At 40.6% G+C, this 26,268-nt stretch overlaps 2 protein-coding genes across 11 annotated transcripts in view; one reads left to right on the top strand and one right to left on the bottom strand.

Annotated features, from left to right (window-relative positions):
• The window catches only part of FAM161B (FAM161 centrosomal protein B), an 11,282-nt gene extending 3,173 nt beyond the window's left edge, over window positions 1-8,109 (top strand). Inside the window, exons 3-9 of one of the 4 annotated variants that reach the window (XR_011726312.1) lie at window positions 606-943; window positions 1,321-1,448; window positions 1,732-1,899; window positions 3,170-3,269; window positions 4,535-4,665; window positions 4,912-5,108; window positions 6,212-8,109. Coding sequence is in view for 2 of the 4 variants with exons in the window: in XM_071746050.1 (XP_071602151.1) it covers window positions 606-943; window positions 1,321-1,448; window positions 1,732-1,899; window positions 3,170-3,269; window positions 4,535-4,665; window positions 4,912-5,002 (956 nt within the window). In the remaining 2 variants the exon portion in view is untranslated. Of the gene's footprint in view, window positions 1-605; window positions 944-1,320; window positions 1,449-1,731; window positions 1,900-3,169; window positions 3,270-4,534; window positions 4,666-4,911; window positions 5,830-6,211 lie in introns of those variants that run through there. The other 3 variants (XR_011726311.1, XM_071746050.1, XM_071746051.1) reach the window with 3 other exon arrangements.
• ZNF410 (zinc finger protein 410) lies at window positions 7,439-25,968 on the bottom strand. 7 transcript variants are annotated; one of them, XM_071746065.1, is made up of 11 exons: window positions 25,853-25,968; window positions 24,507-24,701; window positions 15,338-15,473; window positions 14,811-15,044; window positions 14,335-14,526; window positions 13,346-13,505; window positions 12,339-12,520; window positions 9,781-9,870; window positions 8,627-8,752; window positions 8,033-8,077; window positions 7,439-7,868 (listed from the first exon to the last, which is right to left on the bottom strand). In XM_071746065.1, the coding sequence occupies exons 2-11, from the start codon at window positions 24,537-24,539 to the stop codon at window positions 7,843-7,845; spliced, it is 1,224 nt and encodes a 407-aa protein (XP_071602166.1). In that variant the 5' UTR covers window positions 24,540-24,701; window positions 25,853-25,968; the 3' UTR covers window positions 7,439-7,842. The 7 variants fall into 7 exon arrangements, with proteins under 7 accessions (XP_071602166.1, XP_071602165.1, XP_071602164.1 ...); XM_071746064.1 differs by having other exon boundaries at window positions 13,346-13,529; XM_071746063.1 differs by having other exon boundaries at window positions 7,439-8,077; window positions 13,346-13,481.
• Between the last annotated feature and the right edge of the window lie 300 nt (window positions 25,969-26,268).

Raw genomic sequence — 26,268 nt, forward strand, 5'->3', positions numbered from 1 at the left:
TCTTATTTTGCAAGCAGCAGTATCTTCTAAGTTTGATGCTCTACCCTGAACATTCTTTCTATGGAAAGTTTGTCACAGAAGTCACAAGACATAATCCATGCCCTCCTTACTTGAAATCCAAAAGCTCCTTTAAAATCTTTTCCAATATAGATGAACAGTGCTGGATATTGCATAGAAAAGCCATAGTAGGTTATAAGTCTATTTGAACAACCCATTTGGGTCACACAATCAACAGAATGACAAAGTCCCATATGAAAAATAGAACCTTGGTTAACATATGTGCAAGACAAAGGGCACAAGTTCCCTGATACCCCTAAGACTGGGAATAGGTGGCAAAGGCCTATCCAGTAACAGTCTGAAAAGAGAAAGAGACATCTAGAGACAAATGCTTAAGTAAGAAACACTACCATGATTTTTCTGGTATCTGAATTTTTTTTTCCTGGGAGGCAGAGGAGAGGCTAGGAAGTGGGGAAAGAGAATGTGACACCTCATCTCTCCAATATGTGTACAAGCCATCATAAAGAAAAGTTTACAGTTGTGCAGTGGCAATTTCACAGCCTTTTATGTCACTTATCGTTCTCATTGCTTTGCTTTTGATTCATTAGAAGCTGAACTCTACAGAGAAATCCGCATTCGCATGAGAGCCAAGGATTTGCTTGAGAACTCCGTAGCTCCCATAGATACCAGCAACTGTCAGAGTGAGCCTCAGTCCCGAACTGCCACTAAAACTAAGCAGGAAAGACTTGGCTTCTTGCAGGACAAAAGTTTCAGCTTCAAACCAAGGATTAATCCAACAATACCAGATTTTGAAGGACTTTACTGGGCATTTCAAAGGGAAGCAGTAAAGAAACAAGAAATCAAAGAAGCAACTCGTAATAAGCCATTCAAGCTGAGAACCTCCAACCTCTGTGGCAGGCAGAGGCAGGCTAATGAAAAGATAAAGGTGAGATGAGTGGATATTTCTGTGGTACTGCTTTCTCTGATCAAGCTGGCACCTTACTACATTTATAGCATTTACTTACATATGGTTCATGTCCTTGTGACCTCTACTCTTGTCTAGGGAGTACTGCAGAATTCTAGGACAAACCAGAGAACAAGATTCTACACAAAGAGATGAACTGTGACAGCTAAGACTCAGCCTGCCTTCCATATTCCTGATCATCTCTCCTTCCCCTCAGCCTCTTCCCATGCAAATCCCTACTGATGGAAGAGAGAATGAGTGCATTGCCCACATACCCCAACTGTTCTTTTCAAGTAGATGAAGAGAGGAGATTTCTGTATTGTGAACAAATACACTGAATGAATTCCCATTTTTTTCAGGATTCTCAGCAACTTTCCAAGGTCTCAGTGCAACGAAGTCATTCTCTGACTGGACTCTCATCTCTCTCTCCCAACACCCTTCCAGTGCATATTACTGATGCCACTAGAAAAAGGGAATGTGCAATTAGGTAAGTAGAAAGGTTTGTCTACAAGACCATACACCAACTAATGGCCAAACTGGATGAAAAAAAAGTCAGTGTTTTCCCTCATCACATCAGTAATATTTTTCCTAAATGTTTGTCTTCTTTCTTTGTTAATTCTTGCACTGCCTCCCAGTTGATTTGGGGGCTGTACACTTGTAAGCCTTGAAATTTTGTTTTTCTCTGTAGAAGGCTACAGAAGTGAAACTCTCCAGTTGTATATGGTTTGGCCATCTTAAGTGATCTCATTACAAACATTTTTCCTATATAGATGCTCCCTAGATAACAAAAAAGAAGGGACCAAAGAAGGAATTTATTGGCTAGAGAAACAGAAAAAGAAATGTCAAGCTATCCAAAGGTCAGTGAACAGTCGAGCAAAAGCCTTGGATCCACATAAAAGTCTGGAGGAGACACACAAGGAGAAGCTGAAACAGAACTGGTCAGTATCCTGTTCCACACAGAAATAACTGTTTGCTCTTCTAACTGGGTAATTCTTTAGGAAGAACTGGGTCTAAAAGCATCCCCAGCATAGCTTTTTTTGGCTGTCATACTCATTCCATATTCGTGCAGGTTTTTGACAATTTCACGCTACTCTTTCCATACAGAGAAATTTTCTTTAGAATAACGTGTAGAAACTAATTTGTACAAACAAGCCAATTTGGCATAATTTGCATAATTGCAAATGCATAATTTGGTAAAGCATACCAAAGACAATGTTTTCTACAAAATGTGAACACTAGTTCTCTGCTTACATGCTAGTAGTAAAGCTTTGCTAACTCGCCAGCAATAGGGTTTTTTTGCCCAGCATTGAGTATCAAGAGAATTACCAGATGTCACAGTTTAACACTGGCCCTGCAATTAAAACAAATAACAGATGCTCTCTATTAATCCCCCTCCCCTCCCTGATAAAGAAAGGAGAGAGAATAAGGGAGGGAGACTTATGGGTTGGAAACTAAACTACACAGCTTTAATGAAACAGTAATGATAAAAAGGAAAAATTACTAAATATATACAAACATACAGGAAATCCATACTGCATTCCTCCCCCCAGTAATGCTCACATCACCACCGAGGCTGCAGGGCAGCCCTGGGAAAGTCCAGCCTGGACTCCTGGAGTCAGCATCAGTCGGGAGCTGGAGGCAGAACACACAGATTCAGGCTGGCATGGATCAGGAGCACAGGGAGACAAATGGACAGAATCCTCCCAGGATGTTGAAGTGAACAGCTCAGGTGAAGAAGAGGAGGAAGGGAAGGAAGGAAGGGGTTTGACCCTCATGGTCCCTCAAATTTATACTGAGTATGATATGTATGGGATGGAATACTCTGGTCAATTTTGGTCATTTATCTTGTCTGTTCCTCCCTAAAAGAGGGCTGCAGGTGTGACCTCTTTACTCCTTTTCTCCTTCCAAAGGGCAAAATGTTCCTTAGAACTGAGTAGTGGCCTTGGCTATGCACACCATTCTGTAACAGCAACTATAAACATTGAGGGTTATCAGTCCTAGAAACAGACACTGAGAAACTTGCTGTTAATTTCAGCAAATGCAGCTACTTACAAGAGACTTAGCTGAAAGCAAAAGTACAAGACAGAACATTATCTTAATCCTGGCCCAAACCAGGACACCAGACCTGTAACAGTTACCAAGTATTCCTTGTTCCTGATGAGCTATGGTTGGAGGATACCTGTATTACAGGGAACTTTTCAATTTCAGGCAAAATATGAAAGAGAGAGAAAAGGAATACAGAAAGGAGCTGGAAGAAATGCAGCTGCGAGTCAAAAACAGACCATACCTCTTTGAACAGGTCACCAAGGTAACTGGTCAAAGTTCCAGAGTGTTTCTGGGTAACAGGATATATTGCCTTTCATTTAAGACAGGCATTAGGAAAACTAGTCTCAAGTAATTCACAGATAAGAAGATACAAATTCTTGTATAGTCTCTTGACTACAAGTCAAAATTAAGACTATATCACACCAGAAATTTATATAAATACCTATTCTGCATCTGAATGCCATAACTTGCAATCTAGAAATTACAAACTTTTTTTCTTAAAACCTTCTCCAGTTGAGCGCTTTTTCTTTGTACCTCTGGTGCTACTAAAAAATTAATGACAGTTAAGTCACTTGTATCTCCAAGCTCTGCTGTCTGGGGTTGCACTCAGAACAGCTCATCCATCATGCAGTACCATCTGCAAACCTATATTGCACTTGAAATGTAGATACCAACTTTATAAGGTATCTTTTTGCCTGAGTTTTCTCTTTCAGTTCTGTCTCCTTGCAGGGATGATATCTGGTTAGACATAGTGAGAATACATTGACAATATGCTAATTTAAGAAAATAGAAGGGACCTTTCTGGGTCAGACTTTATGAGTGATGAATGGAGGAAGAGAACACATTTATTTGAGAAATACTGGTAATGTTTCTATTTGCCTATTCTTTGGTAAGAATTCACCAGTATTGGTAGCGCTCACTTCTGCTGAGACAAGAATTCTATCCTTCCATATAGAACACCTTAATCTTTAGAAGCTGGCCAGTCCTTCTGGAAAACAGTAATCTCAGACTACATTGATTTGCAATGTTTATGGGGAGGCAGTGGGGATATAGGATCCACGATGCTTGGTTTTCAGTTTCTTGAAGATTAGCTGATGTGAAGCTGTATCACAGGTGCTCTCTGTTTATTAAACATCACTGAGCTTAGTGCTTACAATTTAAAAGCAAACATGCTTCCAGAATTTCTGACAACCCTTTTTTTGCACATATTCCTGATCTGAGAGTCAGAGTCAGGACTCGAGAGACAAGCATGCTTGTCTGTTAAGACTGGAATGCTGTAGAGGCAGGAAGAAGAAGAAAAAAAGAACAGAAGCAGGAAAGGGTGAGCTCTGGCTTTGAGAGATGTAAGACATTCTCCTAGCATTCAGTTTTGGCCTTGTACTGTACAGATAACAAAAATTCTGGACAGGGACTTTGCTGTCTTCTTTTTCTCTTGTTAGGAGTGTTAGATATGAGCTTTAAAGCAACTTGACCATTATGGGGAAGCCCCAGTTTTATGTGCTTACTGTTTAAGTTTCAATTTCATAGCATGATGCTCGTCAAGGAGCAGAGCGTCGCTACAGACAAACTCTACAGCAGGTTGGGCTAAGTGAAGAATTTGTAAGGAGAAAAGGGAAGGATGCCAGTGACTTGCTGGAAGAAGAATCTGACATTCACAGGTAATATAAACAATGCAATACAGCTCTTTTGCCTTTAAGTAGAAATATTTTCCTTGTTTTGACAGTTTTCCAGTTTATATCACCTAGTGCAGGTAAAATTAAATCAACAAATTCACTCCTCTTATTAAGCATGGCAGCTTCTCTATCTTATCATATCTATCTTATCTCTATTTCATATGCACGGGGCAAAGCAACAAATAAGCACTACAAAACATTTCCACTATTAGACAACCACTATTTCTACAGAGTGCCCAAGCCTCAGGGTGAAAAGGATGACTGTACTGTACAGAAAGGAGAACCTCAAGAGGAACAGAGCAGAAAGGAAACCACAACATGAGATCTAGCAGAAGGATCCATCAGTCTTATCTTGATTTTTTTGAGATTCTCCAGGTTAATCCTCAGGAACTTTTCAGCCGAGGCTGAAACCTAAGAATTGCTCTGGGGTAAGTGAAGTTAGTAAAGGAAAAAAACACCACTTGTTATTTGGAGAATGTCTTGTCCAACCCAGCAAACCCTGCAATCTCCCTTTGTCTTCACAAATGTTCTTTGTGTGTGCCATTTCCCAGTCTTTAACAGGCAAGAAAACAAGTTAAAAGGTTGAAGCACTATCTTTGGATAAAAGTAGACATGAAAGATTGAAGAGTGTCATCCTCTAGTGTCAACTCCTTGTGTTCAAGCCCCAGAAGCACACAGAAAAGGGAGAATGCCTTTAAGTGTGCTAAACCTCAGTTTACACATAAATGTTGCAGAATGCTTTTAAAGAAGCTTTTGTTTGTTTGCTTGTTTGTTTTGTTTTTTAAAAAACAGCTGTATTTTACATACTTTGGGAAAGGATCCAGAGAATTCCTTCTCTGGTGTTAGCTGTTCATTTGCTCATTACTAGTTCTGCTTGTTTCTCCTGTTAGGAAGAAGTAATAGTCTTTCTATATTAAAATGTCTCCTAGATTTCATTATTAGGAACTGTTTTAACATCTTACCAAAGATGGACTTTGGTGGAAGATTTAAGTATTACCTGTCAGCATGTTGCACTGAAATGCCTGGGGTATCTTGAATGGTAGAGTTCATACATCAGTGGTCTTCCTTCACTTTACAGTAAAAATACAAACACCACCTGGAATGAATTATGCTGTTGAAGCACTTTGAGATTAAATTTTTTTAAATGGCTGTCAGTGTTCCTGCATTGTCCTATTTCTTTAACAATCTTCTTTTCCACACTTTTAAAATGGAAGCTGGGTCTCTTTTCATCTTTGTTACCTCAATCCATTTCTCCTTACAACAATACCTCATAATCAAATCAGAAATACTGTATCTGTATGAGCTACCACATTAGATAAAGATACAAAACTGAGATAATGACATTTTTTTGTCATAACAAAGCACCAGATCCAAGAATTTATGTCCCTGCATTATGGCTGCTGTATTAACATGTCCATGGAGATCAATTCATGCTGATACACAGCTGGATGCCTTGGCTTGCAGCAGTCCAAAGAATCTCAAAATAATCTAAGTTCAGGCTTGTATTTTTCTTTTTGTCCTCATTTTTCAGTTGAAGAGCTTTCCACACAATACATCTGCCAAGTTCTGTGTCAAAGACTGAAATGCAGCCATTCACTATAGAAATTCCTGTTGGGTTGGATATCCTTCCTTCACTGACAAGAGGCTCAGGCACCTGGGAGCTCAGGGAAGGCTGTTGGGAGTGTACCAGTTTCTACATAGACTTAAATGGTGTAGGACCCACAAAGGCTGTTCTTTCTCCTGTATTGCCTGAAAAAGCAGTGATGTAATCATATTGTCACCATGTCCTGCCACATAGAAAGAGGAAGGAGAGAAGATTTCTTCCATGCTCTAAGTCTGTGGTCTAAGGCCCTCTGGCTTGTACAGCTGTATCTGGAGCACCAAGACATAACCTTTAATGTATACGTTTTAATGGGTATTTACTAAAATTGGTTGCTAATTTCCATATGACTACTTAATGATTCTGGAAAAAGACATTTCTAAGTATGTGAAGTGTAAAGAAAACCCTTAAGAAAGGAGGAACAAAGGCTTAACTTAACAATAACATATGATGTTACTGCTTTAACAAATACTAAGGCAATGTGCCTTACACAGTAATAGATAAATCCAAGTCTTAATATTGGTTCATAAAGAGGAATTGCTGAAATTATAATGAAAAGAAAAGCATCAAACTGAGTAACTGAAACTCATTAGCACCTTTCTTGACAAATGAAGTGTTGTTCTGAAAGTAGGATTACATTTCTGTAATCCAAAAAGGGATTTGTAATCTCTTACTATATCTCAAAAATTATACAGAATTTTTTTTTTAAATCCACTTTTGCTCTGGATTTTTGCATTTTATGAAAATATTTGGTGATTTTTTAGTTAAAAGAATTATAGCCTGTTCAGCTGACTCATAAAAATACAGCAGTAAAGAAGACACCTCACTAGAGCATCTCCCATCAACTGATGAGATGGTAGCCAAACGACATCAGATCCTGATTCCCAGGTACCTGATGGAGCTTCTGCAAGAACCTCCAAGTTGCACCTTTAATGACAGCCACACTGCCTTTACATTAAGCTAGGGAGCAACCTAAACTCAAAGCCTCCTCTTCACATAGAAGCCACTATAGGTTCACAGTATCTTAGCAAAACCCTACATTCTTAGTTATGCTTGTTCTGAACCAAGTGTAACAAAAATTCAAAACATCTACATGGTAGAATCATTTAAAGAGCTAGACATAGCAATCAAATTTTGACAGGAAAAGAACACAGCAAATATAATTAAATGATACCAAGTATTACATTTATTTCAGATAGTAAGTCAGCTCCTGACAGTGAGATGTATTAGAATATAGTCTCTGAAGGTAAAGGATGGAAGGAAGGCCTGTTCCTCAAGATACTGCATGTTTGCAAAGTGCCTAGCACAATGAGGTCCTGGTCCTTCACTGGGGCTCCTTGGTGCTCCAGCAAAACAAATGCATTAGGCTTTAGGAGGATGGACTGCATAAGCAGTTTTGAAATGGCGTTCCACAACATGGGCTAAATGACACCTAAGCAGCAGACTTCACCTTTTAAGCTCTGCAAGAGAAAAACTTGGTCCGCCAGTCTTCTCCAACTCCAGTTTTATGATTCATTCTCCATCTACCCACCCGCTCTGTGCGCAGTAAAAGCAACGTTCACTCATCCCACTGCAACATGGTGAGCCTCTAGGAGGAATGATTGATCCCACATCAGTCACCACATATAAGAGGGCGGAAAAAAGAGCAGCTGGTCTCACCCTCCTCTACTCCAATAATAGATTCGGTGTCTGGCAAGTGCAGAGACTCAACACCAAGGCTGGGCTGAGAGTTCATGGAGATGAGATTCTTACCATGCACTGCAGATTCTTCTAGCAAACTGCTGCCCATCAGTGATTCTTGTGAAATAAAAAAAAAGGGTGAAAAAAAATTCACATGGTGTAATGATACTGCAGTACCTGACACAATCCTGCCCTTCCTCCAAGTCACATAGATTTCTTCTCTAGATATCTACTTTATCCATTCCTACTCTTTGGTTATCTGGTGCTCCAATGAATGGCAGCTCCTCTGTTTGTTGTTTTGATCTCATGCAGGCTTGTCTTTCTCTTTAAATAATTTACATTGCATAAAAAACCACACTGCTTACAACACAAATGCATAACAAAGGGCACAAACTCCATGCAAAAAAAAAAGATACCATATTCATGTTAATTTTGAAAACAATAAACCTATCTGTCCCTTTACCACAATAGAGAAGTACACCTTTGTCTTTTACCCTAGAAAAAGAGACATCGAGCAACCCATCCTCATCTCCAAGAGAAATAGTCTTTTATTCCTTACCAACTTCTGGTCTCACACATTCAGGACAAACATCTTCCCTTCTCTTTGACCATCTATTAATTCTTTCCTGCATTTCTGCTCTGCAGAGCATCCTCTCCCTTCCTTACCTGGCTGTTCTCGCTCTCTGCTGCCAGCTGTTCCAATTCGGGCATGGTGTTTCCTCATATGCACATTTCTGCTGCCACTCTGGGAAAACGTCTTCCCACAAATTTGGCACTGATGGGGTTTCACTCCTTGGAGTAGAAGAGGGAAAAACATCCCAAGAATTATCAAACTGGGGATAAAGGCCTCATTAACCAAGAAACCAATAATAAGTACCACTTTTGAAATGGCTGTTGACACCACTGGTGTTAATTGAATTAATCAATGAAAAAAGAAGTGAGAAATATTACTATTTCCTGGAGAGCAATAAGCTTCCAGAATAGAAGAGTTTAAGGTATCAGTGTTGCCAGCTGTTAGAAATCTCAAGTCTGAAGAGTAACATAAAATCTTCCAAGTCTGATTTATGAGAGGGAACAAGTTATTTGAATTCTGTATTTCATGTCCCATACCTAGAACAAAATGACCAAAAGCAAGGAAGCAGAGGCAAGGAAGCTATCTCCTGCCACCACACAACCTGCAGCATTTGTTTTACATTACAAGTCACTGATGGTGACTTGTCAGTGTGAAAGGACTTCCATTTTATGGAGCAGACAATTGTTTTCACAATACAAGCATGCTGTCCATACACATGACCTCACTAGCATGGAAGCCAAGGAGACAGGAAAGAAAGTGTGGAGAACTCGGGCAATCCCAAAAGTTATGACCCCAATGAAGTTCCCTTCCCCAAGCCATATTCATCATGTGTTAATGGTATTTAAGACAGTTTGATCGAAACAGAAGGCTTTGAAACACTTGTGAAATGCATCTAATGCTTTTTTCAATTACATGTATTTGTATTAAAAAACAAAATCCTACATATGCATGATTTTGTATTTTAATGGCTTTGATTAATATATAGAGGTGCTAGATTCTCTCTTAAATAAGAAAATGACAGCTATGAAAGATTCGCATGACATTTTAGAAATTTTTTTATTAGTTTTTGAAATGTAATTTGAATTTAGAAACATAAATCGAATACGCAGAAACAACAGAAACAAACAGTACACGCACCTCAAATGAAGTTGTGAAACATTATGGCCTGCAGAAACCAGGATCTTTTTTCTGAAATAAACCAAGTAAGTCATACAAAACATAAAGAATGTCAGGTGAAGACTCTTACCTGAGTGCACAACCAAATGTTTCCGAAGGCTGGAGTATTCAGCAAAGGAGCGACCACATCCCTGTGCCTCACACAGAAAGGGTTTTTCACCTACAAGGGAAAAGTAGGTTCTTGTATTTTGGGTTCACAACTTGCTCTGTTAGTCCAAGGCCCTGAGAACAGCCTGGATATCTCTCCCCCTACATTACTCCTTTTGGCCTTGCATATAACAAAGTTCAATGGAAATTACACATCTGCTCCCTAAGGCTTTCAAAGCATTCTCCTCATCAGTTTTCAGGAGGACATTCTACATATTCTCTCTGAAATACACTTAGATCATCATTCACTGAAAACAAAGCAGTGGTTCACCACTTTTGAATAGATCTTCCAAGTATATAAATACCAAAAGAGTAATATAAAAATTCCTGGACTACGATATATCTTCTATATCCAGTTCCTAACAAGCAGTTCTCTGGTCTACACACTCCCAGAACCCTGTTCTCCTGCATCTCAGTGTCAAAAATTCCATTAACTGTATTTCCCTTCATATCAGATTCTACACTTTATTTCAGATCAGGCTGAACTTGGCAAAATCCTATGAGAGGTGTGTCAGTCATTTATATTTACGTGGGGAGGAACAGTAATTCAAGGCACAAGGTGTTCTCATAGGCAGAAACGTGTTATTTTTATATATCTCCACTGCTGGTTTTGTATTTGTCTAAATGATGATAAACTGGGAGGTGACTACACTAACACAATGCAATATAAATCATGTTCTAAACACCCTCTAAATAAAGCCTTAAATTAGACTAGAGGTAACTTTTGGCTGCAACATTCCACAAAAGAACTCAACATACCATGTGTTTAACACTATGATTTCAAGTCTTTGACTGGACTACTGTATCACAGTAACAGCAAGTCCACAAGAGATTAAGCAAGGTATTTTAGCTATTTTACTGTCTAACATACATAGTTCTTTCAATGCGAACTTGTTTTAGAGCTCCTTCTGCTGTGATTTTGCCTTTAGAAGTCTTCTCCCAACAGTTAATTTCTCAGCTTCCTATCTGCTACCACATTAAACAGATCTGAGCAGAAGGATCAACATAGCATGTTCTGATTGGTGATTGCTGAAATCTGAAATATGCAGCAGATTCTCAAACACTCGTTTGGGTTGTTGTAACTATTTAAAACTTGGAAAGAAGGAGAAAAACTACCACTGAAAAAAATAACAGTACACAGTTCCATCTACAAGAAACCCTAGATCTATTTGCACCTGCAGTTTTATAACACCTTTTGTCTGATCAAACTCTTGATTGCACATTAACAAGCTGCAGTTAAGAAAGTCATTATTTACTTTTCCAGAAGCTACTACTCTATTGGTTGCAGAGCACTCACTCTATCATGGAGGACTGTGCATGTGTCAGATGGGCCTATTAACTTTATCTGTACCTTAGCTGGGAGCTTTAGATGCAAAATAAAACTGTAAAAACTACGGATGCTGTTGCTATACATTAAAAATTTTATTATTGATATTTACAGTTTTTAGCTACATCCCAACAACTGTGCCCAACCATGTGTTCTAGCTAGGCTGCAAATTCTAAATAGCAACCTTTTTCCATGTGTGCCTACGAGATACATACCATACAATAGTGTTCAAGGCAGAAGGCATAAATAGTTGCTGGCAGTTCACATAATCTGTGATTTCGTTTCACTAGAGAGGCCTCGTGCTCTCATAGCCTTTGAGGTTATTTTGAAATGTTAACCAGCTGCAATGCAATGCTGCCTTCCTAGGCCACCAGGGAATCTCTAACAATATTCTGAAAGGCTTGAACTGGGTAGTTTTTTTAAGTGGTATGATAAACCTGAAACTTAAAAAAATAACCAAACAAACCCACAGGAATACTCACTATGAGCTTTGCTAACTATGAAGCTGCTGCTCATTGCCTTTTTTCACTAGACTTTGCTCCTCTGTTTTTGCAACTCATTCCGCTGTATTCCTTGCTTCCCTGAATTTCCCAAATATAGTCACTCTAGAAGTAGCATAGGTAACAAGCTAGTCACATCCAGACAGATGTCAGTATAGCTACAACTGTGGCCACCAGGACTCCACACTGGCAAAGGATCTAAGCTATTGTGTCTTTTAGAAATATAACATAGCTTCTTTATAAAAACTATTACAGCAGTGGTGTTTACCAACTAGTCCCTTGGGAATAGTCTAGTTCTCCAAAAACAAACAAAAAAAAAAAACCAAAAAAAAAAAAAAAAAAACCAAAAACACCCCATACACCCCTCCCTACATCAAACAACTTGAGGGGGGAAGAGAATCCTCAGAGCATGGGTCTGACTAGAGTACAGTATCATGAAGTACTGGAAAGGTGAAATTATATAGGATATAAAAAAGGGCTAAGCAGTTGAAACATTTGACCTATAAATCAATGTAAATTGATAGAAAAGGAACATTAATGAAAGGCATATATAAACAACACAATATCCTCAAAAATTTGAGGACAGAAGAGGAAGTGGTTTATTCCTCAGACCCCACCTCTGTAGCCCACAAATTGGTGAGGTCTAAAACATACCAGTGTGAATTCGTAGGTGGTTCTTTAGATTTCCAGCTGTTGTGAACTGCTTTCCACAGCCCAGCTCCGTGCACACAAAGGGTTTTTCACCATTGTGAGTTCTCATGTGCACCTTCAGCCTCTGCAAGACGTAAAAACTTTTTCCACAGCCTTCTGCTGGGCAGGTGAAAGAGCGGTCGTTCCTGGAAATCAACAAAATAGCTGTTTCATTACCAGATATTGCAATATATTTTTCATTAACACTTGACTTCTGTTTTCAATGGGATAAAAACCAGAAGCATTTAAACCAAAATTAACTATATTGAAAAATGGAGACAGTTGACTGAAGTCAGCGACTTAAGTCCTAAGGAGCTGATCTGGGTGGCTCACTGGAAGAATTTGTTGACTTAACATCATTTCATCATACTACCATTCCTATTCCCAACTTGGAATGATTTAGTAAAGCAGTGCAACTGATTACAAAGGAACGTTGTGGAATTGCAGTCACTGGAGGATCAAAAATAACGGTATGTGTATATGGAATGTGCAATTACTGCTGGCCTTGTCTCAGGGCAAGATGATGGGGTCATGCCTGTTGGAGTCCTTCCCAGTTTTTAAGCTTCTTATCTACAATTTACCTTAGAGACTGCCAGTATTTTAGCTAAAAAAAAAAAAAAAAATAAGGCTTGATTGCTAAAACAAGCAACTTTGTTCAAGGAAATGCAAAAATACAATAGCATCCTATAAGTTCTAATGTTCATTATACCACAGAAACGATAGTGATGCTATCTACTGAAGACCAGCCAAAATACCGATAGACTAAACCAAACACTAACAAGGACCTGCAAAAATATTCTGAATCTGGTGAAAGTGTTTTAATATAGATTACCTAAGGCAACCAATAGCCCCAGCATTTCTAGGAGTAATACCAGATTTTCACAGCCTGTCAATGTCAAAAACTAACACTATCCTAATTACAGAGTACAGTTTTTTTAAGTCATTACACCACACAGCTCTATCCTACTCACCGATGTGTTTTCAGATGATATTTGAAGTGAGCTGGCCACACAAATGTCCGATCACAACCCTCAACTGTGCACTTCAGCTTCCTTTCCACACGAGATAAATGAGGAATAGGGCTGGAGTCTTTCGGCTGCCCATCTCCTGAGCAAAGATGAACATTTTCACCTGGAATAAAAAGCCCAACTAAATCTAAAAAAATACACAGATTACTATAACATGTCAAATTTAATAAATAAAACTAAGCATCATATACAGGTCTGTAAAGCAGGCATGTTCCTGGCTACTAAATATTTACATGCTGGTGACTCTGTAACAGGTATCAGACACAGATTTGCAAATGTTACCAGACCCATAAACTGTGCCCAACAACCCATCTGTATCAGATCAGCTGCTACCAAATGAGGCTTATCACAGGAAGAATAGAAAGCCAATGCATCAAAAATTGTAAAAATGGTCTCTATATCAATATCAACCAACTGATTTTAAGTATCAGCCAGGATAACTATTTTGAAAAACATCCTGGCTAAAAAATAGGTAATGCATTTGTCTGAATGATTTATTAAAATAGTGAAGTCACAAAGCATGTGACTAAATCCAATTATGTATTCTCCAGAAAGCTGATTTCCAAACCCGGTGGAACTAAGAAGAAACTATGAACTACAGTATACATTAAAAATAGACACTTGCAAATTAAAATGAAAGTTAAAATACAAGCAGATGCAGTCAGAAAGAAGATATTCTTTACAGGTACCAGAGAACACATGGACTACAGTGGAACTGCTGGCTCCACTGCCATTCATTCGTCTAGAAAAACTGGGGAAAAACCCCTAGAACCCTACTGCAGAAAAAATACATTATTGTTCTGTATAATTCTCTGATGATTTGAAGACATTGCAGAATAGATTAAAAGCAAAAGAAACTGAAAGATAGAGGAAGAAACAAGCTGAAACTATGAGCCTTATATATTTTGAGATAGAAGTAGGGGATATCCTACCATTATTGCTTGCTTTGGCATTCTTAGCGAGCTGAGCCCGAGTGGCAGCAATTAAACTGTCATGGGCCAATTCTTGCACTCTTAGGAACCATGGGGTACTGCTGTCTGTGCTATCATGAGAAAGGAAGTCATTCCCAGAATCTTCTGCTTCATCTTGAACAAATACCAAGTGCTCTGCTGGAGACCCCAGCCCTATAAAAGAAGACAGCTTCATGAAACAGAATGATATTGTAACAGAGGGAAATTTCTTTGGCCTCCCAGAGTCTAGTGTCCATGGCATAGACATAATAGCTGCATTAAAAACAGTCTTCACTGACCTCTACATTGTAGGAAGCTACTGATGAATAACCAGTAATGTCCAGCAAATGTCATGATCCTTCCCCTTCATAAGCAGCAGAGACAGAGTTGTACTGCTATCTCCTGCATTTTATTGTCTGAGACATATCCAGCCAGATGACAAACACAAGGAGACTTACCTGCTCTTGTCAGGTTGAGAAGAATAAAAGAAGTGCTGTCACTAGGCTGAAGGTCTTGCAATAAACTAGAAGTCTCTGGAGTTGACAGAAGTTCAGATGGTTTCTGTACATTCTGTGCCCTTGTTTCCTCTCCATCAGGGCCTACATTTACCTGGAGACTTCTCAAGACAACAGATGAAGAAACATCTTTGGAAGAACTAGTGTGACTTGGAGAGGTGAGATCTCTTTCATCATCTAGTGAAGAAAGCAAAACCACAGTAAATAAAAGTATAGATACACTAGAACTAAAACATACCTATAAGGTTATTTTTCTAGAAAATAATAGAACTGGATGGAGATTGGAGGAGAAAGGAATTATTCTAACAAGTCAGGCTCCACTGGTATAAGAAGGAATTTTTGGTCAACCTTGTGAGCTTCCTCCTCCACCTCTGGAATGCCTTACCAGCAAGAGGCAGTGTGGCACCATGGTGCAGTAAAGACAGCTGTATGAAGGGCACACTCACAAAGATCTGCTGCATACATTTTACCTGGCAACATGAGTCTGTTGCATTCTGAGGTCTCAGTAACAGGAAGGAGAGAAAGACAGGTGATGTCTTTTGGTTCCGATTCCACCAGCCCTTGTTCCAGTGGAATAGAATTATTCTGAACAAACTGAACCAGCAGCTGGAAAAGAGACACATGATTAGGTCAAGAGCAGCACCAACCATTTAAAAAGGTTCTAAACCCAGTTCACTTCCCACTACTCTCTTGTAGGAGACACTGAATATAAGCCCATATAGACCAAAGTAAATGGAAATGTACAAATGTACATTTTCAATGTACATTAATGACAATGGACTCATTTGTATTTGTTATCATTTCTTTAACATACAATAAACAGCTCTGTATCATTGCAGACTATTATGAAGGCTACTTAGGCTATATTACTTTTTAATTAACCTTTTACCAATATAAATTTTACCAATATATGCTATGTTTTAAGCCACATATTCCTTTTTAATTTATCTTTTACCACTTGATACTTTACTGCACTTTAAGCATGTAATGTAATTTAGTAAGCATGTTTTCCATGTTCAGCCTTTTGATACAAGAATTTTTTTTAATCACCAAGGAATTTTTTAAAATCACCATCTTTAAATACTTAACTGGAAGTTGGCTTTTTTAAAATGAAAAGGCAAACAAAATGCTAGTTGCAGGGATGTCTAACCAGTAGCTATTTGAAGTAGGCAGACAATGAGCAGAGGAACAAGGCTGGGATGACATTGGAAGAACACAGCCTTAACCATCTAAATCAGCTACTGCTAAAGCCATCAAAGATGGACAGTTAAAGCCATTGTCCTTAGCACAAAACCCACCCACTAAGGAGATTCAACAGAAGAAATCCTCTCCAGGATACTATGCAAAATAAGGAGACTATTGCATAAAGAGGTACTGGACTTATACTGGAATGCTTTCCCTGGGGAGGACTTTGGCACTGAACAGGAGATCTGGGGGATTGTACAGGACTTATTAGGCATTATTGAAGAGAACAGCCAAAGGCAGGAAAATGAAGGGATTAAGGTGGATCAGGGCAGAATAAACACAGGAAAAGAGAGATGGGAAGGTAAAAGAGGCCCATTATATATATGCAGGAATTTTGCAGTCCATCCTGTAAACTCCATTCCTATTTCCTGTGTGATCCTGCTCCCTAGACTGTGTGTGTGTGACATGCTAGTGAACTCCAAGCCTAGTTGGTAAGCAGAAAGAGAGGTGTGGGGACATATCCTGGAGACACCCGTTAAGTTTTTCTCTAGGCAGCAGCCCTTGCAAACAGAATGAGACACTTGGTGCTTCCTGTGTTTTTGTGGGTAAAACTACAAATGTCCTACCTATGTTAATCTGTTTGGTGCCAGTCACAGCTACACAGTGTGTGTGTGTTTGCACCTATGTGAAAACTGTATGAAACCTCACTAGCGGATCTAATAGAATTAGGGAGCAGCCCCCATCCTGATGGGAGGAGGTGAGAAATGCCCGGGTGATTCAGTCCAGCAGATGGGGCTATCCTTAGCATCAGTCAGCTCTGACAATACAGAAATTACTTCTAGCTAATTGCTAAAAATCTTGAGTTATAAAAAAGGAACCTGACATTTGAAAAGGAACTGGAAGTCAGGTAAATGCCTTTCCTCACCCTTGAAAGCCTTCTCATATTTAAAACCAAGTTCAGAGTAGTAAAGTACGTGCCTTATTTATTCATACTGTCCCTTTTGCAACATCACAAGCTTTTGTCAGACTATTGGATATAATGCTGGGCACTTCTTTACCTCCAAGGCACAGACACAGAAATTAGACTTTTTTTCCAGTGCCACTGCAGTCCACAGTAAAATATTCTGTTTAGCAAAGAAAGTGCTGCTGGGAGTTAGGAAATAACAGCCCAACTTTTGCAATGGACTGAATTAATTCTTCTGTGAACTCCACAAGCCTTTTTAACACAGTTTCAAGTCCCTCCCCCGTTTGGAATAAAACTTCTGAAGACCAGAAAGGCTGAAAGGGGTCAGCTGTAACAGACACAAACATATACTCTACATCTCAGAAAAAATACCCCTTAAAAACACATACAGGAACTATTTGTTTGGCTCAAAGTCCTGTCAAACAGATTTAGTCCAACAGTCACATATTCAAAATGCTTTGGAAAACACAGGCAAAACAACTTGAACTACAAGTCACTATTGCCTGTCTCTAGGAAACTCCATGACATAAAGATTCTACATTCTGGGGCCTAGAAATCATCTCTATGCAACAGACTGCCTTTATCTTTGGTATTCAGGACACTGTACAAAATAGGGATTCAATAGCTACTCCCCTGGTTGTGACTCATTTCAGCATGAATTCACACAGAGCCCAGCCAGGGTTATCTGTGCAGTGAGAGGCAAAACAGAATAAAAAGTGTGATATGCTCATGACATAGCTGTGATAAAAACCCAACAGTCACTAATAACTTGGTACTTACTTTGTATGTTGTGACTGTCTAAGTATTTCATTTTCAGAACTACTGGCATCCAATTCCAAATTATTTATGTAGCAGATACCAGTCTTTTGAGCCTCTTCTACATCAGGACAAAGTAGAGAAACTTGCAGAGAAACTGCAAAAAAACTTAGTAGTTTGAACTCAACTTCTTTGTGCTTACTTCCTCTCCTGAAAACACTGGAAATACCAATGCTTCCTCAAACAGTTTAACCTCAAAGAGTTACTGAAGCCTTAGATGCCTGAAGTGGTCTCATCTGGGCCCCTCACACATACCCTCTTCCCAGGGACTCCATTTAAATCCCGGGGCTCCATTTAAGCTCAGCCCATGCCCCCTGGTCCCTTCCTGAGCTGTAGGTTTATCTGTCCCAAGCCTTTGTTTCCCAGATGGACCTCAGACTTCCACTCCATCAACCCCATTTCCTGCTATTCCTGACTGGACTCTCTGGATAGACATTGGATCTGGTTCATAACATTGCTTCATCCAGGGGTGTGTTTCCAGCACCCATCTCTGCCTGCTGTGCTCAGGTGCTGCAGGACAGTGCTCTGGTCAGGACACTGCCTGGGCTGGAATCACCCTTGGTTCCCAATTCACTGTCCCTTAGGAGCAGCCTGTCCTCAATGACAGTCACGAAAAGTAAAAATTGAGTCTTGACATTCAGATGTCACATGAACTAGGCTGCAAGCCAGACTGCAGTTTGAAATGGTACCATTTTTTCCTCTTAGGTATAAGATTATCCAGAGGCTCCAGTTAGAAGAGGAAATTCTTTTTATATTGTCAAAAAATTTATACAGTTATACAATAAGAGACAGTTCCTCTACCAAGGCCATGTTCTAATTTAAGATTAAAAAATAGGAGAAAGAGGGGTAAAAAGAGAAAGGAGTTAGGAATAACAGCAAGGCAACCAGAAGAAGAAAGCTGGGACTAAAAAATTGTGACCAGCAAAATAGTTCTAAATTACCAGATTGTCTTCCATTTAAAAAAGCTGTTTGTGATCCTTACTGCTGCCTACTTCAATATGAAACACTTGCTTTATGGCCTCATCTATTTTTATAACAGAAAGCCTTAGATAAAACTTCCCTCCTACAACAGGAAATCTTTGCTTCAAACGCTTCACTTTCACACGGCAACATTAAGCCATTATGGAAAAGCAAAATGCAGCAGCCACAAACAGATGCTCAAAAGAAAAGAGATCCTTTTAATTTTCTTTGTAAAGTAATAACAAGTTAGTACAGAGAATTAAAAGGGGCAAAAGAAGCAGATGTAAACAAAAGGACATGAATCATGCTTGTTATTAAAAACTGGAATAAAATTCCCCAGCCCTTCCCATAAACTAAAGTAATCCAATCAGCAGCTCTACATCAAATAATTCAGAGAAAATAAAATCTTTCATGTGACAGTTGTATCTTAACAGCCAATTACTTTCAGAAATGTTTCTTCCTGTTCAAAATCACCTTTGTGAAAACTACAGCAACTGGAAAATGGGGGGAAAAAAACTAATAGCAAAATCCATATGCTGCCTTCTTAAGTTTCTATTGATTTGGTTTTGCAGCTGAAAGCAAGGAAATTATAAGGGCATCTGGTAACTGGCTATTCAGCATAAATACAGATTAGATGCAGGAGAGAAGATAAATTCAATGCACAGATACACAAACTGTAGACATGGAAGAGTAAGAGACCAGGACCCCTGTGGCACCAATGGATGGGCCATTACAGGAACAACCTGAGTGTGACCTTCAAGAAAGTCAGCCAGAAAGTTCCTAAGAGATAGGAACAATATTATCATGGGTTACCAGCACACACTGCAAGAGCAAACTTCTTATGGAATATGGGGGGAAACTCTGTAACTGAGTAAAACTTAATATAAGATGTCTTAAGGAGAGGCTGTGGGAATGCAAAAAACTTACAGATGTTCAGGGGAAGAATTAAAAGTGGGGAGAAGGAGGAATCAAAGTGGATAGAAGAACAACCATGAGGAACCGGAAGGGGTGGGGGATAATATGGGTTGACCACATTAGGAGGCTGCAGGTCAGTAACTGCTCTGCCTTGTTACTGTCATCTACACCACCTCATTCTTCAATGCTGTTTGCTCCTAAATAGGTTCCAAGTTCATCTCATTAACTTCAAGTTGAACTACTTTGTGAATAGGAAGAAACCACAGTTTGGGAGCCCAAGAGCCTGTCCAGAGGCTGGATTAAAAAGCCCAGGGCCTGGACACAGATACTGGAAGGACTCAAGGTTTGTCAGACACTTGACAGATCCATGCCTGAGCACACATGTCAGCTGAGAGAAGGCACATGTGTGATATGCCAGCAAATTTCAAGCCCAATTACCTGAGTAGGAACAGAATTAGGCCATTTGTGGTCTTCCTGTTCCATGTGAATGCCATTTGTGTATGCCTGTAAAAGGTACAGTTCTGCCATGTGTTACTGTTTACAGATGTGTCTGTACTTTCTACAGAAGCATATTTGCAGTCAGTCTCACTTCTGCTTCCACCAGGGAACAATCCAGTGATGTCTCCTCTAAAGGACAAGGAGAAAAGGAATCTCCCGGATGCTACAGCTAACCAGGTCTCATAACCACATAACAGCTGGCATCTCAAACAGGATCCAGATGGGGTCTAAGTATTCCTGAGATGGTGACTATAAGAATCCCCTTGGAAGGATGGGACTAATTCTTCTACAAATATGGTCAAAGTACTAGAACTTGAAATCAAGAAGATACAACATCTAGGGGTACCTGAAAAGATACAGTTAAAGAAACTAAATGTACAGAATAGAACATAAAAGGAAAGATGAGAGATGTAAAGTGGCTTTACACTATAGCCAAGATATCCCTTGGTATTTGAAACAAATTTTAATATTGATTAATTGCAAAAGGACATCCTCAACTTAAGATATTAAAATTTTATGGGCCAGTTGTGAGTTGTAAGGAGAGAATCTGTAAGCTTTGTAGGGACGAAATGAGCAGCATTTTTGCAGCATCTTGCTATGAAGAATTTTATTTTCAGCTCTGCCCCACCACCTTGAATATATCCTCCTTTAACTCCTGTTGAAACAACACTTAACTCTGAAAATCCTCTAAGCAATGTAGACAGTCTATACTAAAAATGTAAAATATTTTATGGCTATTGTCATAAGCAAATAAATATCCCTGCTGTTCAACAAGAGATGGTACAGTTAATCAGATCTCATAACGACCTAAGACCTGGCATCCCAAACCAGGGTCTATTACTACAAGAATCACAGAATGCGTCTGATACTAGTAAGGCTGGCAGTGCCCCTCAACAAAGAGGAGGGAAAAATAAATTTAAAAAAATCTGTTTAAAGAACTGTAAGCCTCTAAGATCCTAAAAATGGCACTAAACACTACAGAAACAAATGAAAATATGACCATCTGGGATGGATCTGGTTGAAACTTCTGTCCCCCAACAATCCCCTTTCATTAGATGATTTAAAAGCCAAGAAGTCCCAGGCAGCTGCTTTGTTTGAGGTGGAGGTGGCTGGGAAAGAGGCAGGGGTGTGGAAGAAGGAAGAGTGGGGGGAAGGGATGGGGACGTGTTTGCTGTTGTGTTGTTTCAGTGTTAACATTCCGAAGTATTCTCCCCCCGGACAGCTGAGAGCTAGACTCGACTCCTAGACCAGCAGGGACCATGTTTTAAATCGATACTGGTCCTATTCTAAATTTAACTGGAGAACCACTGAAAAAATAGAGGTCAAAAGAACATTTAGCAGAGGCGGGGGTGGGGAGGAGGAGGGGCTGCAGCTTAAGGGCATGGGGAGCCGAAGGCTCCTGGGCAAAAAAATAGGATACCCTCCTCCCACACAGCCTCTGGGGGATTAACTGATTCACGAGTCTCTCCTTGCGAGGTGCTGATGAGAGAGAGGCTAAAATATTTCCTTCCACCCCCTTTTTAATAACCAATTCAATTCCTAGCCCAGAGCTGCAGTACACTTGATTGTGCAAGAGCTACACACACACCCCCACCCCGACAGCAAAAAGCACCATCCAGTCAGTGAATCAGTGTGATGGAGGTGGCTGACTCCCCGAAGGCTTAAAGCATGCAAAATGCAGATCTTATCGGTTCCCTGAGGAATGCTGGTAATACAGCTATGGGGGCAGGGAGTCCAGAAGAGCAAGCAGATCCATCTGCCCATACAAAATGTCTCCAACTAGCTTTGTAACTACCTGAGAAAGGAAGATTCACCTCTACTCCAGTATGAAACATTCATTGACACATTAGTAGCTTCTTTAGGAACAAAACCATCAGCAAAGAAGCTTATGCAATCCATTCATACTGCTTTGATTAATGTTTTCTAGATATGTTACATAAATACAACTAAATCTTCTTCAATACCTTTCTCCAATGGTTGGGGATATAACAAACATCTGTGGCTATAAGAATTACAGTACTGTGGCTCACCAGTGATAAAAAGAGTCAGTTGTCTTTTGGGAAAGGTGTAAAAAAGGTATCTACCAGTTACACATCAGAGTAGAAAATAATACCACCTTAACTCTCAGCTTTCACAATCAGAACCAGAAAGAGCATGTGTATATGTTTGGTAATCCACAATGCAAATTAATCCAAACTTGTAGCATAAAATATCCACAATCGTGATTGAGGAATAGTTTAGAAAACAGCATCTGTGGAAAGAATGCCCTCTGCAACAACCCTAGCTTTCATAAATCAGGCCTGTTCCTTCTGAGAATGGCCTGCTCTGGTCTGGGCTCGATGGGAAGGAAATGCAACTCCGCTATGGGGAAATAAGACTATTATGTAAACACGGTTAATTAACAAATACCTTAATGCAAGCCATGAAGTAGACAAGACCCACTTACAGATCCTATTTGAGGAACAGGGGAACAAACATTCCAACCATCCTGGTCCTTGGCTGTCAGAAATAATCTATGGGAACACACCCGCTCACAGACTGAAGTAACAAAATCCACCATTGAGAACTGGGAGAAAATTTGATGGCAGTTATATCAACCACAAGGCAAGAGAAAGGAACTCCTCACAGCCCGTGCTCTCCGGGCTACTATGAATTTGCAGCTACTTTTCCTAAATAGTGTGATTGGAAGGACTTTGGCTGCTCCCTTAAGAAACAAATACCTTGCCACCTGGGCTATGACAAATCACCAGCATACCTTCAAATTCTACTTTGAATACCAGTTTAAGATACTTGCTGTACTGCATATGGACCGAAAAAGACTAGAAACAGAAGACTCAATAAAACAAATTCTATTTACACCTTTGAACTTCACCAAAAGGTACTTAATAGCAGGACTAAATCCTCTGCTCAAGGACCTTAGCCTTCTGAAGAGGTAAAACTGAGAACCAGAAAAACAAGGACACAAAGGGAAACAACCCTCTGCACTTTTTAAGTGAGGGAATGCACAGGCACCTGGCTAATGGCTATGCAGCCTGAAGGGCATTAGGTCTAAAGGACAAAGGCAAGAAACAAGAGCACACTGATACACTTGTGTTGAATGTACAAACTACAGACACTTGTACCTAGAAAATTACAGGCCAGTGTAACAAAGACCAGAACTCCTCAGACACTTGTAACTGGTGAGAAAACAAAATTGTCTTATCTGAAAGGAGTTCATTGGAAAGACAAAACTTGCCACCTGATGTAATAGTGACTGCAGGTAAAACTTATTATGCAGAATTTAGGGGGTGGATCAAAGGAGGAATCAAAATGGGTAAGTGGAGAATCTACAGTGGGTAGGGGGAGAGACAAGACTCCAATTGCACATTAGCTGACTGCTGGTCTGTATACTGCCATGTCTGATCACTGCAGACACTTCTATCTACTTACTAAATAATATATTCCTAAATACTCTTCCCACAAGTAAGTGTCCTGTAAGTGAACTTCTCGTCCACTAACACGTGAGGAGGAGGCAACCACAGTCTGGAAAAAAAACAAGATTCCAGCCAGAAATTGGATAAACACCCCTGGAGCTGGTCACAGATGCCAAAAAGACTTTAGGCCTGGGAAGGACCAGAGACATCTATGAATGAATGAAACTGTGTATGAGAACCATGCGTGAGAGCTGAGTGATGACACTATACACAATTTCACTAATAATCTTAAGTTTTGTTCACACTGTTTGTGTTTGCCTCCTAAAGGTACTTTACCTGTGTATGTGTTAATCTGCATGTGACCAACTGTCTGTACATGTACATCACCACAACTCATGCTCAGCCATGCTACAGGCTGAACCTGGGAATGGTCCAGCAGCCTCACACCAAGCAACCAGGGTCCCCTGGGGGCCACTGCCTGCCAACTGCTTAATGGAAACATGATTACTTTAAAAAGCAGAACCAGCTGCTCCTAATACAATATCCAGACTCCCCAAAACCAAGTAAAATCAATTTGGTTTGAGGGAAAGAAGTAGTCAATACAGTAATTTATTTTATTCTTGTAACAGAAAGAACATTATAATAGTGGAAAAAAAAAATGTAACCTGAGAACAGGCAAGAGTACTGGCTGCCACTCGAAAGGCAGGGAAAAACACTGCAATATTCTTTAACCTTTTACCATTTAAACAAAAGTGTAAAAGCGTTAGAAGATACCACTAGAAGCACTCTGAGAATTCATATGTCAACAGCAAAGGAAACACATTCAGCTTTTTCTAAGTGCTGCCCATAAGTGTTCCTGGGAACCAAACCCAGTTCATAATTGCTCACCTCAGGTTTGGATTCTAACTCATCCGATAACATTGATTCAAGTGTCCGATTCCTGCAGCTGTCCTCAGCAAGGCACAGATATCTTTTTATTTCAAAGAGAACAACACTCCCTCTTTATTCTCATAGTTTCTTAAGTGTAAGACAGTGTGGGGGGCCTTCTGCAAGCAGCCGTGTTGCACAAATATTCAATATAACCTAAAACAACAAAGAAGGAGATATAAACAAACAGGAATCAAAAAATCCAGAGCAAGACAAGAAGCAGCAAACAGATGTTGCACAAAACTGTAAAATACACTTGGAAGTACTGAGAAAACTCATTTACGCAGGTTCCTGCATTTCTGCTGTCATTGAGTCAACACAATAGCATTCTAACACAGCACAGTAATTTTTCAAAGTTTATTTAGCAAGTCGGGTTTTCTTTTTTGTTTTTTTCAACTGCATTTTCAATGGAAAAATCACATAGAGCATGAAAGTAAAAATTAAGCTGAATTCCCAGCCTGCAAAACAGTGGAATTATTAAAATTGTTGATGAAAGGCAAACATGTAACAGACTGCCAGGAAACCTCTGTTTTCCCTATCTGTTAGGATGTTACATTTCTGAGAGAAGTGGTATTTTAATGAAAACAGGTAGATTCTTCTTTGGGCTACCAAGGAAAGTCAGAACAAGTTTATATCTAATTTTGCCTACAGGGTAAGCACTCAAGAACCCACTAGCAATGGGAGAAAAAAAGCCAAGCATGTACAGTTCCTTCTCTTCCTCCCATCAAGATTACCGATCTACTAAGTACCTTAAAAAAAAGTGAAAATACCGAGTCAGCTAAAAAGAGACCCTAAAAGGCTACCTCTGGAACGCAAGCAGTGTGGCACAAGATACTCCGTGCAGGAGTCTCGCCTCCTGCTGTGAAGGGACAAGGTAATAAACCCAGTGGGAGCAGAGTAAACTCAGACCACCGCACTCAAGCCAGGGTAGGGAACATTCCCGCTTATTCACTCGCTGGCCCCAGAGCTCGGGGCCTGGCTGCCCACCCCTCACCAGGGAGGGCACAAAGGGCAGCGCAGCGGACACCGGCCGGAGCCCTGTGTGAGGACAGAAAGGAAGAGCCCGGCGCCCCAGGGCAGAAGGAGCGCCGAGGCCTGGCTGGGGCCGCGCCCCTCTCCCGCGGGGCAGGTGCGCCGCTGCCCCCCTCCCACTCCAGGGGCCGCTCCGTAGCTCTGAGAGGCGGCCCCCGGCGGTGGGGAGGGGGGACCGAGCCGCCCACCCCCGCTGCCCGAGGCTCCCATGTCCCCCAGAGGGCCGAGAGTCCTGGAGCAGTGCCTTGACCCCCGCCTCCCCCCGCCCGCCTTACCGGCATCTCAGCCGCGCGGATGTGACGGGTTCTCCAACCGGAAATGCCAAAGGCTCGGGAGGTGGGGCGGGGGATGTGCGGCTCCTCCCTCTCTATGGTGAGCGCCGGCAGGAACGCCGCTTCCGCCCGCCCCGGCCGTCGCCGTAGCTCAGCGGCGGCTGCGCGAGGCTGTGTCTCTGTCCCCACCCCCCGGGCCGCACCGCGTGCCCGTGCCCGGCAGCATCGCCGCCTTGGGGCGCCTCGGGCTGGGCCCTGCTCGGCTCCTGCCTTGCTGGGGCCCGGCCTCCTCGAGGAGCCTCCGCGGGGATGAGCGTCATCCTTTTGCTCCGGAGAGTGTGTAACAGACAAGTTGTACGTTCAACTGCTGAACTTTTCCCTTCCGCAGCAAAAGTCACCCCAGGAGACACCTTCAGTGT

This window comes from Heliangelus exortis, chromosome 5 (genome assembly GCF_036169615.1).
Source record: "Heliangelus exortis chromosome 5, bHelExo1.hap1, whole genome shotgun sequence".
Taxonomy (NCBI): Eukaryota; Metazoa; Chordata; class Aves; order Apodiformes; family Trochilidae; genus Heliangelus; species Heliangelus exortis.

Excerpts from the sequence above, each read along its gene's own strand:
- ZNF410 (XM_071746059.1), bottom strand. The coding sequence starts at position 24,539 with ATGTTATCGGATGAGTTAGAATCCAAACCTGAG. Across the intron at positions 15,474-24,506 it reads AGTTAGAATCCAAACCTGAG|CTGCTGGTTCAGTTTGTTCA; the intron begins GTGAGCAATTAT and ends TCTCTTTTCCAG. Across the intron at positions 13,530-14,334 it reads TGCCAAAGCAAGCAATAATG|ATTTAGTTGGGCTTTTTATT; the intron begins GTAGGATATCCC and ends GTATTTTTTTAG.